Source organism: Talpa europaea (assembly GCF_964194135.1).
Source record: "Talpa europaea genome assembly, chromosome: 6".
Classification (NCBI taxonomy): domain Eukaryota; kingdom Metazoa; phylum Chordata; class Mammalia; order Eulipotyphla; family Talpidae; genus Talpa; species Talpa europaea.
In genome coordinates, this window is record NC_140072.1 from 18,248,594 (window position 1) to 18,263,345 (window position 14,752).

The window sequence follows — 14,752 nt, forward strand, 5'->3', positions numbered from 1 at the left end:
GCGCGCCATGCGGGACCCTCCTCCAGTGGCCGGGGAGCAGCCAGGGATCGAACCGGCGCTGCAAGGCTGCGGGCAGCTTCGCAACCCAGCGCTCAACCGCTGCGCCACCAGGGAGGCCCGAGAGAGATTTTTTTAAGGAATGATCAGAGACAAAACCTCAGGCCTAAAAGTATGGTTTAGATTAATCTTTCTAGGACAAATTTAGCATTTTTTTATTTAAAACTAATGTGTTATGATGGACACATTTATAATTTTGTGTTTCTGGGTATGAAAAGTACTTTTAACATTTGAAAAAATTATTAATATATCGTTTGCTTTCCTGTAGGTAACCAGTGGAGTTTCATTAACAATAATTTGCACACTCAGAGCATAAATAGGTCTTCCAAAGGCAGCAGTAGTCTTGATAGATTGTATTCCAGAAAAATCAGAAAGCAGCTAGTTCATCATAAACAGGTAATTTTCAATACTTTTTTTAAATCTTAATTTTTTTTAAAGATTTATTTATACATACAAGAACTGGGGTACAGGCTAGAGGCATGGGCTGTGTGTGAGTGTGTGTGTATGTGAGAGAGAGAGAGAGAAAGAGAGAGGATTCAGCAGAGACAGAATGGGGAACAGAACAGGCAGACTGACTGAAATACACTGCTGAGGGGAGCTAAGGGGAGCAGCTGGTGAGACAGGAGAGGTCTGCTGTGCAATGTGGGTAGCTCCTTGGCCGGCTGGGGATCAAACTGGTGCCTCAGATGCTGCGGACAGCTCCATAGTGCTGTGTCCAACCTCTTGCGCCATCAGGAAGGCCCTATTTTAATGTTGCATGAAATACACTTGCCGCCAGATGTTAGGTATGGCATTTAACAGCCTCCTAATCCTAGGGGAAATTATTTAACACTGTGAGTGCGAGTTTACTTTTTTGTAAGATGTCATCAATATGTTGTTTACAGATTTTGGTGATACCCTTTAAAGTGTTTACTTTTCCCATCTCTCTTCTCTCTATATGGCCATTCTAAGTGAGACCACCATTTTTCTTTGCCTAGCTAAAAGGCTTCCCTGCCTTGTTTATTCCAGTCCACTCCAACTCTTTGAAATACAGATCTGATCATATAACTGTAAATTTTTAGTGGTCTTTTCATCTTGGTATGATAGTCAAACTGCTTAACATGACTTTAGGGTATCCATCATTTTATTTCTGTCTATCCATAATGAAATTCATATAGACCTTACAAACTATTTTTCTCACTCAGGATTATTGCATGTTATGTTTTTCTCCTAGTCATACTCTTTGCTCTTTTCCCTTTATAATCTAACTTATTTTTCAGACATTAGTACATATTCACTGATTCAATGAGGTCTTTTCTGGTTTCTAATTTAGGTTAGTACCCTATATGATATGTTCCCCATGTGTCCTGTATTTTTCTTTTCATTATATTCCCAATTTTTATTTAGAGGTTCTTTGACTTTATTAGCTTGGTATTTGTGCATTTCATTGTGAGTAAATTATCTCTTAAAGTACTGTTAAAAATCACACAGGGTGTTCTTTTATGTTAAGCTTCATTATTAAAATTATGTCTGAGATTTATCCATATTGTTCAATCAGTTTTTCTAAATGCTTTATCACTATTTCATTATTTGAAGTGTTTCATAATCATTCCATTTTCTTGATGATGAATTCTTTAGCTTTTGGTTTATTTTTAAATTCTTTCTTTCTGAAATACAGACAGATATGCACATGTATGGTGGTGTAAATCAGCGTTAGCTCAACAAAAACATTCTTCAATTGAAAGAATTAAAAAACAAGAAAAAAACCCAAATATGCATATATGTTTTCTCTACTTTTTCAGCATGTAGATTTGCTTGCTCTTTGACATGAAGTAATATATTAGAGTGTGATTTGCAGGACACCCATGGATTCTTGTGGCTCATAGCTCGCTTAACTCCATGATCTCTTGTAATTACTTATAAATTTTATTCATTATGCATTTTACTCTGATGTCAGTTTATAGCTAGTGTTAGATTATTTTGAGCTGGTATTTACCCATAATTTCTTAAAAAATGTATTCCTTCTCTTACACTTTAAACAAAGGTATGTAGTAGGTCATTGATACCTAGTATAGTACTATTATATTGTCAGTAATTACTTGTTTTCATTGAACTACTTGTTTTAGAAAGATAAAATCAGATTTTATATGAAGACTTAGAATTTGGCAAGTTTGTGAAAGCAAAGCTTTTTCTGAAATGTGGACTGATCCCTAAATTGTTTATTTACACTTGTACCTTTCTTGTATCCTTCTCCCATGTGTAAGGACTTCATTAATTCTTTTTAATTTATTTTTTATTTTTCCAGTAGATTAATTCTTAATCTAGTGCTTGGAGAGATTTTATAGTCAGGGCTTGAAAATCATTTTATTTTTTGATTAACACAGTTAAAAATGTATTGCTAGATCTTGCAAGGAATTATTTATTCTGCTAATTCATTATGAATTATGAGGAATAATTTGCTAAAATTGTTAATGGTAAGGTAAACTTTTTTTACAGCAACTTAATTTACTAAAAGCAAAACAGAAGGCTTTGGTAGAACAGATGGAAAAAGAAAAAATACAAAGTAACAAAGGATCATCATATAAACTTTTAGTAGAGCAAGCAAAACTGAAGCAGGCTACTTCAAAGGTATGATTTATTCCTTTTAATGCAATTATCTTAAATAAGTCACTTTCCCTTTTGGTGTTTGAAATTTTTTGAGTAAATATCTTTAATACTTATCAGTAAACAATATGATATTCTCCCTCATCATAAAAATTTATATAAATTGAACACTTTTGGGGGAAAGGTAATTTTGAATTTATGGTCATGCACAATAAATGTGGACTGAAAGTATTTGTCTAGTATTCTTCTTTGAGGGGCATTGTGTTCCAGTAAATTGAAGATGAAAGACTCAGATGTATGGTTTTACTAATGTGTCTTTTATAAGTGAAAAATAAGATATGTGTTTTGTAGATATAATTAAAAATAATGTAATAAGTTTTAACTTTGGAGGATAACATATGTAGCAATCACTTTCGTTTATTGTTTCTAGAAAATCATGAAATTGTATATCATTAGATTTTGAAATAACTTGATTAATAACTATACTTGAAGTGATCAATGTTACTTTACCACTCTTTATAAATTCTCATTAGAATGTTTTGGTAATGATTATTGAAGATGTTAGTAGATTTGACCTAATGTAGCATTTCTGTAGAATTTCTTTTTCTGGCACATATTTTATGCCTTATTCTAAATGGGATAGTAAGTATCCAGGGCAGCTTTTAATAATGTTATTTTTGAAGCTATGTTTAACCTAAAAATGTTATTCTTTGAACTTGTAAGTTTGCTGATTGAATATTTTCATTCTACAAATAAATTTATGTTGAAGTAACTTTTATTAAGTATAATTAATTTAAACTTCTGTGTGCAGCACTTTAAGGATTTAATTCGACTACGTCGGACGGCAGAATGGTCCCGTTCTAATTTAGATACAGAAGTTACAACAACAAAAGAAAGTCCAGAGATAGAACCACTTCCATTTACACTGGCTCATGAGCGATGTATTTCAGTAGTCCAGAAACTTGTTTTGTTTCTCCTCTCCATGGATTTTACATGTCATGCAGATCTCTTACTATTTGTTTGTAAGGTAAGCAAATTAGTGAGAATACCTTATAATTATTAACTTAATAGGGTATGAGAAAGAATTAAGAAAGAGGGCCTCCCCTGGTGGTGCAGGTGGTTGAGCACTGTGCTGTGAAGCTGTCTGCAGCCTCTGCAGCGCAGGTTCGATCCCAGCTGGCCGGCGAGGGTCCCACATGGCGCAGCAGACCTCTCCTGTCCCCCCTGCTGCTCCCCTTAGCAGTGTATTTCCTCAGTCTGCCTGTTCTGTTCCCAGCTCTGTCTCTGGTGAATCCTCTCACCTTCCTGTGCATCTGGCCTGTACCCTGGTTCGGCATAAATAAATAAATAAATAAATAAATAAATAAATAAATAAATAAATAAATAAATCTTTAAAAAAAATAAGAAAGAATGCGATTTTAATAGATTTTTGAGTAAGAGAAATGAAAGTGTTCTTAATTATATTCCTTTTATGCATTAATTTTTTTATTGTTCCTTGAAAAATTTTAAAAATAGTCTGCCATATATTCTAGGCAATCTCACTTATACTTTAATCTAATTAAGACTAGATTAATGTATTAATTTGTAATGTGTGTAATGTGGGTATGTCTTATCTTCAAACTACTTCATTCTGTAATTAAAATAGGAAATATACAAGGGCGTATTATAGTAACAAAGGAATTTTTATGCCCTGAAGTTTTTTCTGTGGCATATGCATTGTTTATAGAAATTGTTCTTAACTATTCCACCTAGATTTTTATACATGACCCTTGAGTTTTCTTTGGCATTTCATCTTAAGCAATTACTGTGATATCAAGAGCATATCTCATTATTGAAAATTACTGTTCCAACACTTTTTTTTTTTTTTTTTGAGAAAGGCGTATGTAATTGTTATTTAAGTGAATTCATTTACAAAATGTATTACAGGTTCTTGCACGTATTGCAAATGCAACGAGGCCAACCATACATCTGTGTGAGATTGTGAATGAACCCCAGCTGGAAAGACTGCTATTACTTTTGGTTGGAACTGACTTCAATAGAGGAGATATATCTTGGGGTGGTGCTTGGGCTCAGTATTCCTTAACTTGTATGCTACAGGATATTTTAGCAGGTTTGTCAGGGTTCATTTTTCATAAGTTATAGTAAAAATAGCTTGCCATCGGCCAACTAATTTTTAAAGGAAACCAGTCCCTGTAAAGTATAAAAGTTTATAGTATTAGCAACCATTTATTAATAGAATTAACTTTGCATTTAATGATGTTGATAGCTGTGATAAATGTATGTCTTCATGGGAGGAGTTACGTTGGTCAAGTGCAGGGATATTAGAATTGGTTGGCTTAATAGTAACAGCACTGTACTGCCTACTAGATCTTTATTGACTTTGAGGAAGGTATTCTCTCTGTCATAGTATTTTCATCTGCAATGTAAGATTAATAAAAATACCTTCCTTCTAAAGTTACTTTGATAAATAAGTGAATTAATGTATGTAAAGTGAGTATAATAACTTTTCATATTACACTTTTATTTTAACTTGTCCTCTTTAACATTTGATATCAATGCAGTGAATCCTAGTATTTTCTTAGCTAGGTAAGGATTCATTTGTCCTAGAATCTTATGTATTTGGTAAAACATATATGAAAGAATATGTTTTAAGTGTCTATTTACAAATAATTATTAAGGCAGATTTATCTCCTTTTATATAGGAGAATTGTTGGCTCCAGTAGCTGCAGAAGCCATGGAGGAAGGAACAGTGGTTGATGATGTAGGTGCAACAGCTGGTGACTCTGATGACTCCCTTCAGCAAACTTCTGTTCAGTTACTGGAAACTATAGATGAACCATTGACACATGATATAACTGGTACATTTGTTGAATTATGTTTTATTTAAAATATTCTTTTATCTTTTTATTTAAATGAACGTGTTTCAATATTAAGAATATTATTTTTCATGTTTTTCTGTTTGGTCTTTGGCCTCAGTAAACATATCATTTATTTTCATGATAAATATGTTCACTTTGATATTCTCATGGAGTGAATGCTCATTATAATAAAATGCTATTCTTTCATAGTGCTCCAGTTATTTTTCTATGTTAAGATTTAATTATCTGGTTGAAGAAAATAAAACTTTGAAAATGTCAAAAGTTATGCACCATGGAGGATAGCAAGGGCTCTTATTCTTAAGAGCTTTTGATTTAATTACTGTATCCCTACTGTACCCTCTATTAATTTATTGGAGAGAAGATATTTATTACTGTTCATCTGATCAAACCCTAGTTACAAATTTACATTTGCTAGACATTGTATAGATACATGTTGAGTAAGAGGGTGGGAATGATGGGAAGGTAAGGGGTGCATGTCATAGAATGCTAGTTAAGAAATGGCGACAAGAGCAAAATAATTTCTAATTCATTATAGAAAAATAAGGCAAATAGTAGTATTAAAACTTTTGTTTTTTATTTAATAATGGATATCATTTCCTATAATATTGGATGTAATGAAATTATATATTGGAGGTAATATACTGAGTATTATTCTAGAAATGGTTAATGATTATTTTTTATTGCAAAGTTTATGTAACGATTCAACAAGGAATAATCTCATGGTCTTTTTCCCTGTGAAGCCAAATATTCTTACCTTGGTGTTTTTGATTGTATGTTATAAAATAATACATTTGCCTCCTTATTAATGCTTAATTGTCAAATGTAAAAATACAAAAATTTTATATCAGTTAAATGTGATGTACAAGCGAATAACCTTACCTATAAATAAAACCAATATATTAAATTTTATGTGATGTACTCCACCAGTAATATCACTTCCAATTATTTGTAGGTGCACCTCCTCTTTCCTCTTTGGAAAAGGATAAAGAAATTGATCTTGAGCTACTTCAAGATCTAATGGAAGTTGACATTGATCCTTTAGATATCGATTTGGAAAAGGATCCTCTTGCAGCCAAAGTTTTTAAGGTATAATAAATTAAGAGTATTCTTTGCAATTAAAATACTTCATCTTATGCTTTTGGCTTATTAATTAGTTTAAAGAGGAAAGTATACAGATTTATCAACAAATGTAATCCCTTATTCAGCTTAATCAAAATGTATTAAATTGTTATCTATACTGTAATAGCTTTTACAATACCGATGGAGTAGCATTAAAACATACCATTAATTGGGGCCTCCCTGGTGGCACAGAGGGTTAAGTCTCAGTAGTATGAAGCTATTGGCAGCCACTGTAGCAGGAGTTCTATCCCCTGGCCAGGGAGCTGACCCTCATGGCGCAGCAGACTTCTTCTGTCTCATCTGCTGCTCCCCTCAGCAGTGGATTTCAGTAGATCTGCTTGTTTTGCTGCCCCTCTCCCTCTGGTGAACCCTCCCACCCCCTACACCTCTGGCCTACACCCAGTTCTTGTATGCATAAATAAATAAAAATAAATCTTAAAAAAATACCATTAATTCAGGATGCTATTTAGCTGCCAAATTCTAAAATGTTTCTACATTTTGGTATAAAATGAACAAAATATTACCACACTATTTCTGTAGCATTAAAAGTATGTTTTGGGAATTTAAAGAGTGGGGAGGATGTTTATTTTGTAGCCCTCTTTGATTTTAGATCATGTAAATAATATGCCATGTTTAGTGATGAGGCAAAAATAAACCATAATTTTTCTCCATTCTTTTAAGCCTATAAGCAGTACATGGTATGACTATTGGGGTGCTGATTATGGCACGTACAATTACAACCCTTACATTGGAGGTCTTGGAATTCCTGTAGCAAAGCCACCAGCAAACACAGAGAAGAATGGATCACAGACAGTTAGTGTTTCAGTATCTCAGGGTAAGTGTGTATTTTCAATTCAAAGTATGTGGTATTCTTCAAACAAGTCCTAAATTTACATATGCTTTGTCCCTTGAGAAATTGAGCCCAAATGCGTACTAAGAGAGTTAGTATCACAGGTGTGCCATGAGTGACATTCAGAGCTGTATGTCTGTTGGTCAGTTTGGAAGAGCTTCCATTTGTAGTCTAGTTTCTCAAAATTGTAGTTAGTAAAATACATTCGTTAATTGTATGGAATTGCCAGCAATTTCAGTTAATTTTGCTGTCTTTTTGTTGTTATTAATAGACTTATATTTTATTTGAAAACATACTGAATAGTGTTTTGCACATCTAGTTATGTAGAGTATATCAGCCCTTACTTAAAAAAAATTTTTTCCCCGTATATTTGAAACAATCTCATTTATTGAAAAGTTGCAATAGCCCAAAGACTATATTTTCCTGAAACGTTTGAGAGTTAAGTTGCTGATCTGATGTTAAATTTTTGTTTTGTTTCATTTGTTTTACAAAGTATAACATTATTTAACATAATGCAAAGAAAATGCACATTTCATCAAAATCAGGAAATTAACATTACTACTAACACTCAGATTTCCATTTAGGTTTCAGCAGTGTATACAGTATTGTTTATGTAAAAGGATCCATTACAAAATCATGAATTGTGTTTAGTTTTCATGTCTCCATAATCACATTGTATCTGCCAAAATTCCTCAGCATTGGCTTTCAGGACTTTGATGCGCTTGACGATTAGAGATGTTATTTTGTAGAATGTCCTTCAGCTTGAGTTTGTGTGCTATATCTGCATCTTGTGTCAGAAATGTCGCAGAAGTGTAATGCTCATGTTCTTACTGCATTCTGTTAGGTGACTAATGACTTCAATTTGTCCCTCCACTGGTGGTTTTAGCTTCCCTTACTTGTTAAGGAGGTATCTGCCAATCTTCTCCACTGTGAAGTTATTTTTTTCTCCTTTATTAAAATTTTGGTGTGTGTTTGTATGGGGTAGAGGAGTAGCATTTGGAGATGATTATTTTTGAAAAAAATAATTAGTATTTTCTTTTTGAACAAACCCATGATTTCTTGTTAAATTTGATCAATAAAACTTATTAAAATCATTTTTTGTCTCTATTGAGGTAAAATTAACATAAGATTTATCATTTTAACTGTTTTTAAGCCTTTGATTCTTCGAATTAAGCGCATGTACAGTATTACCATTACAACAATGTTCAAATTCTGCCAGATTTCACCAGTGCAATCTCCTTTAATTGGTCTTTATTGTTTTGATTAGCCTCCTTCTTTATTTGAGCACTTCCTTATTGTCTGGCTCATTTTTTACTTTCTCTTCTCCAGACTAGCACTCAGCCATTTCTGCAAAGTAAAGGATATTTCAAACAGTTTTGTGGAGGAATGTGATTTAAAACTCAAGATTTGGCTGCTAGATATATTTGTTGCTAGTTTGGTAGATGTTTCTATACGCTCTTGGTGGACAAATGTGGAGAATGAGTGTGTGTGTGTGTTTATGTCTACACATATTTGTTTATATGTCTGTCTAGAATGACATGAGTTCATATCTGTGCATCTGTTTGTAAGCTAATCATTTAAGTATTCTCCCTTTACGTATTTGTGTCTGTTTTCTCTGATTGTAAGGGACCTAGTTCTCGTTATCTTTAATTTACTTGCTTCCATTACCATTACTTCACTTGTTTGATGTACCTCTCAGTATAAACCATTGTTCATATCTAAACTCCTTTGTACTGATACTATCACTTGCATTGACTGATACCCCATGCTACACTGCACTTTCATGAGGACATTCTCTTCATCTAGGTTTAGATGTCACAGTATTTTATTTTAGGCAATGGGACACATATTACAATTATCAAATAGCTCTTTTCCCCCTTTCAATTGGTTTTTATAGCCTTAGATGCTCGTCTGGAAGTTGGACTTGAGCAGCAAGCAGAACTTATGTTGAAAATGATGTCTACCTTGGAAGCAGATTCTATTCTACAGGCATTAACAAATACTTCTCCTACATGTGAGTAAAATTATCGTCCTTAAGAGTATCGATATGAGTGATACGAGTGATTTATCTCTTGATTAATTTCAGGTATAGTTATCAAGGATCTATTTTTAAATTTTATGTCTGGTGTGAATCTAAGTGAGCTAAATACATAGTACCTCTCCCTTGCTAAGTTACTGACAAGTTGAAAAATAGGACCAAAGATTAACAGATCAGGAGATTAAAGGGGAAATAAAGTACCTCTATGTAATGATCTTAAGTACAATTGTTTGTTCTTGTGATATTGTGAAGTTGATGAAAGTTCTAGGGAACCTTGCCTAGCTAGCTGCCCGGGAGTTTATTGCATCGTATCCTAATTAATAAAGTGGAATTTTTAATAGCATCTTTATCATCCTAAAAGACTTAGAAAAATATATGTTAGTGTGACAACAAAATGGACCTAATTGAACTGCAGAATTGAAAGAATTTACTATCTAATTATCTACAACAAAGAAAGGCAAAAGCTGTATAGCAAGGATAGGTAGTTTTAGACTTTCTGGCCCTGTGGTTTTGCTGCAACTCTGACTGTATAGCAGTAAAGCAACTATAGAAAATGCAAAGTAATGAGTATGATGTTAAAGTGTCAGGCCATCTGCTGCTAAACTGACTGTCAGGCCATGGATTTACTGTCTATTGATATACTCTGCTAGTCTTGGGTCATCTCCTTTTGTCACATGAGTATGGTTTAGATAGCAACCTTTCTCTCAAAGACACAGATTGAGGAGCTTATTTTTTCTAAATATACACATTGCTTCACCTTCTCTGGGCCTGGTGAATAAAGGGGTAAAACTCCACATATAAATGGATCTGTGCAGGTTGTTCGAGGGTCAGCTGTAATTAGAACCTAAGAAGAGTGTTATGTCCTCCTATGAAGGAGAGTTTACATTAGAAAAATCCATCTTTTTAGATTTTCATGTTAAATAGACTTCTTTCAGTTTGCAGTTCTCAATTTCTTGCCTTAGGAGGTATTGAAAAGGGAGAAAAGCTGTAGAATTGTTTAGTTTTCTATAATCTTTAGTATTATACATTGATACTGTTGTGATGATTATTACTGTGGGGATCTCTTTTGTTAGGTCAGCCATTTGATGGCTACAGACAACTAAATTCTGCCTAAAATAATAGCCTTTTGAAAAAATCATTGCATGTAGAATTTATTTAGGTGTTGATTCTTTTTTTAATGGAGTTCTCATATTTCAGTGTCAATAATTTCTCAGCCTTAATTACATATTAGTTTTTCTTTTTTAATGTGAAGGTAACACTTGTTTACAACACTATACACAATTCAGAAATATAGGATCCAACATCATCAGATGTACATCACAATACCATACTATCCCTTTTCGTCATTGGAAATTTTTTGTTTTATCCAATTTATTAAAAGATCCTCCTCTAATTTGTATCTGCTTCTCTTAAGTCTATCTTTGGTTCTGCATGAGCTGTGTCTCTCCTTTAATATAACATTATTAATATATGAAAAACTTGTCTTAGAGTTCTTAACTTCTCTGACCCCCATGACTATGTACTTATTTAATTAGTTTGGTATGTGATCTGGTCATCAGAATATTTTAAAGGTTCCTAGGTTAGTTTATTTTGTAGTGAAAGAAAGAATCAGTATACTAGGATCTAGATAATTCTAAAATTACCTTTTTGCGAATTACTTAGGATTCTTCTTTCTCTCCTTTTTCTCATAAATTTGGAAAAAATTGCTAGAGATTAAGGTTCTTTTCTTTGGCATTCAAGCCTGGTATTTGGGAGCTTCTCTCTTTAGTGATTGTCTTTTTATTTTAAAGTAATGCTGTAAAAACAAATTTCAAGTAACTAATAATGGACCATTGTTAATATAGTTTTAATTGAAAGAAAAAAGGCTGTTCAGTTACGTGTACTTATTACTAGTTAATCTTTCTCCTGATATTTTGTGTATAAAATGATAATTGTGTTTACTTTTCAGTATCACAGTCTCCCACTGGGACAGATGACTCACTTCTAGGGGGTTTACAAGCACCAAACCAATCCAACCAACTTATTATACAGTTATCATCTGTCCCAATGTTAAATGTTTGTTTCAACAAACTTTTTTCCATGCTTCAAGTCCATCATGTTCAGGTATGACTTCAGGAGATGATTTTTTCATTATACTCAGATGGAAAAAAATAGAATATACTTTGATAACCACAACTCCTCAGTGAAAGTTGATTTGTAATTTTTTGATTTTAAGCTTTGCTACTTTAATTACAATGATAGCATATTTGTACTTGTATTTAAAGACTTGGATTAAATTTTTACTTTAGAAAAGCATTTATATTAGGTGAATTTTAATTCAGTTAAAATTTATTTTATCAAGAATTTTAAGACATGTTAGCTGAAGTAACAAAAGAAAGTATGTAATAGAAAACTTACTCATAAGATTCATACATAACATTTTAATTTAAGTGGTACTTAATATCGGCAAAATTTTTTTCCTATTAATTTTCATTCTTTTCCAGTTGGAATCACTTCTCCAGTTGTGGCTCACATTGAGTCTGAATTCTAGCTCATCTGGAAACAAAGAGAATGGGGCAGACATTTTTTTATATAATGCTAATCGAATTCCTGTCATTTCATTAAATCAAGGTAATATTTATTAGAAGGCAAATTGTTAACGTAGCGTAAATAATAAATTAGAAAGGTAATAATTATGGTAATAAGTACTTTATAATTAAGGTTATAGAGTTTTATTGCAATTTTTTATTCACTGACTTAAATAGGATGAAAGAGAACAGAAAACTTATTCTGTGGTCTGTATTTTCATATGCCTATATGCAAAAAGCAGTCATTTTTTAAAGAATATTTTAAGAGCACAGTCACTTTGTTTTTAATGTTTAGTAAACAATGTCATTTTGTTTTTAATCCTTAGTAAACATTTGTTTATTCTGAGTAAAAACATTTTCCCTTTTTCTTTTTCTCATAGCATCAATAACTAGCTTTCTCACAGTGCTAGCTTGGTATCCAAATACTTTGCTCCGGACATGGTGCCTTGTGCTTCATAGTCTAACACTCATGACAAACATGCAGCTTAATTGTAAGTTCAAAATTTCATTCCTATAAATCTATTTGTCCCTTTAAACCTGTGTTATATATTTTATCTTTCTATCAGGTTTGTAAAAAAGATTTTTCCCACATGTGATGTGGTTATGAAAATGATTGAATTCCTTATTTAAATATGACTTTTCTGAATATCTAATCCTTTGTGCGTTTTTACTTTGATAATGTAAATATTCTCAGATACCTATCATTCCATGTTCAAATCATATTTTCCACTCTAAAATTAATCTTATTAAAATGTTAAAATAATAATTGCTTACAGTAGAGTAGCAGTGAATAAATTTACTGTTAATCAGTGTTTTACATTGGTTTGTTATTCTTTTTAAGATGCCTTTGCAGTAAAAATGACTTGTTCATTGTAGTGTTAATGAACATATCACTAGATTCTTGGATTTTTGTTTCCCATAACTAAAAGATATATTCATTGAGCAGAATTGCTTTATTTTTTTCAGATTCTAGTTTCCTCATTCTACACCCCCCTTTATTTTTATTTTAATTAAAGGTAGTAAATTCAGAACCTTCTTAGACCTAAACATTTAGTGCTTTTTTATTATTTTTATGGTTCCTAAACTTAGCAAGATATTCTACAGTACTTGTTGGTTTTGCTTTTCACATTTATTCATGGAATTCTTATGATTGTTGTGAGATAGGGATGAAATATTCATTTTTTTCTGTGGATTATGACAACAGGTGGTAGATTTCATCCCCATTCTTTTTTTTTTTTTTTTTTATAGAGGCATGTTATTTATTTATTTGTTTGTTTGTTTGTTTGTTTTGTTTATACATGCACTGGGTACAGTCAGAAGTGTGGGAGGGTGAGAGAATTCACCTGAGCCAGAGCGGGGAGCAGAGCAGGCAGAAGGAACGAAGTACACTGCTGAGGGGAGCAGCAGGCGGCAGGAGAGGTCTGCGCGCCATGTGGGACCCTCCTCCGGTGGCCGGGGAGCAGCCGGGGATAGAACTGGCTCTGCAGAGGCCGGGCAGCTTCGCGACCCAGCGCTCAACCGCTGCGCCACCGGGGAGGCCCGATTTCATCCCCATTCTATTTGGGCTAATTTTGTTAAATAGAGAGCTCTGTTACATTGATAAGTATAGTAATTTAAATTATTAACATTAAGATAAGTTTTTTATTTGAAATTTATTTCACAAAAATGGGATCAAAAGCACCACTGTTTGATACGTAAGATATATTTACCTAAGATTAGTTTCTTCAGCTAGAAACTGGTGTCATTGGCCTGTGTATCAATTAACAGTGTACGTTGTTTTTCCAACTAATAATGTGAGAATGAATAATTGAATATTCATGAATTTATCTTAGAAACCTGGGTTAAAATTTACCAGTAAAGTAGATGTCTGATTATTTTTGGAAGGGAGAGATAATTACTTAGACTAGTCTCACCAGAAAGACAGTAAACATTTTTATTTCTTTTCCATTTGACTGTATACTAATTAAGATGCCTATTAAACTATGTATTTTTCACAGTTGCATTAGGAGAGGGTTAAGAGGAGACCTGTGCTAGATCAGTATAAAAAAATGAGTCTCAGTCAGTACAGTGGAGATTTGGAATCTTTTAATAAACTAACTCCCAGGAGTAAGTAGTTTTCCTTGAAACTAAAAAATGTTTTAAATACTGTATTCCCACTCACCCAGGTTCCACTTGCTGAGAGCTTTATTTATTTTATTTTTTTAAATTTTTATAGCAGGTTCCAGCAGTGCCATTGGAACTCAGGAGAGTACTGCCCATCTATTGGTTTCAGATCCAAACCTGATTCATGTGTTAGTGAAGTTTCTTTCTGGTACCAGTCCACATGGAACAAATCAACACAGTCCACAGGTAATATGACTTTGAAAACTAAAACTTGTGATAGACCAAGACTATTCAATAAATGTTAATCTTTAAAAAAAAAGCTTAATGTACTAAATATATAAAATTTTCTTTGCTAAATTATTAAATGATAACCTGTGTATCATTGGAATAAAATGTTTTGAATGCTATGTAATAACAACTATACTGAAACTGAATTCTAAAAGGTAGTAAGTTTCTTTTGGATTTTCTTGTAGATAATATACTTATGGTATATTTAGGTAACTTAAACATTCTGAATAAAAACTAAAAGTCAGGGAAACAATTCAATAAATTTGGA

General features: G+C 32.7%; 1 protein-coding gene across 4 annotated transcripts in view; it reads left to right on the top strand.

Moving 5' to 3' along the window:
- Nucleotides 1-14,752, top strand: part of BIRC6 (baculoviral IAP repeat containing 6) — a gene marked incomplete at both ends in the record, with an annotated part of 177,198 nt that overhangs the window by 83,629 nt on the left and 78,817 nt on the right. For all 4 annotated transcript variants that reach the window (XM_084235649.1, XM_084235650.1, XM_084235651.1 and 1 more), the window contains 12 exons: nucleotides 326-453; nucleotides 2,533-2,664; nucleotides 3,452-3,667; nucleotides 4,567-4,750; nucleotides 5,343-5,498; nucleotides 6,472-6,605; nucleotides 7,320-7,473; nucleotides 9,386-9,502; nucleotides 11,475-11,629; nucleotides 12,010-12,136; nucleotides 12,474-12,584; nucleotides 14,309-14,442. In XM_084235649.1, coding sequence (XP_084091775.1) covers nucleotides 326-453; nucleotides 2,533-2,664; nucleotides 3,452-3,667; nucleotides 4,567-4,750; nucleotides 5,343-5,498; nucleotides 6,472-6,605; nucleotides 7,320-7,473; nucleotides 9,386-9,502; nucleotides 11,475-11,629; nucleotides 12,010-12,136; nucleotides 12,474-12,584; nucleotides 14,309-14,442 — 1,748 coding nt within the window. The remainder of the gene's footprint in view (nucleotides 1-325; nucleotides 454-2,532; nucleotides 2,665-3,451; nucleotides 3,668-4,566; nucleotides 4,751-5,342; nucleotides 5,499-6,471; nucleotides 6,606-7,319; nucleotides 7,474-9,385; nucleotides 9,503-11,474; nucleotides 11,630-12,009; nucleotides 12,137-12,473; nucleotides 12,585-14,308; nucleotides 14,443-14,752) is intronic.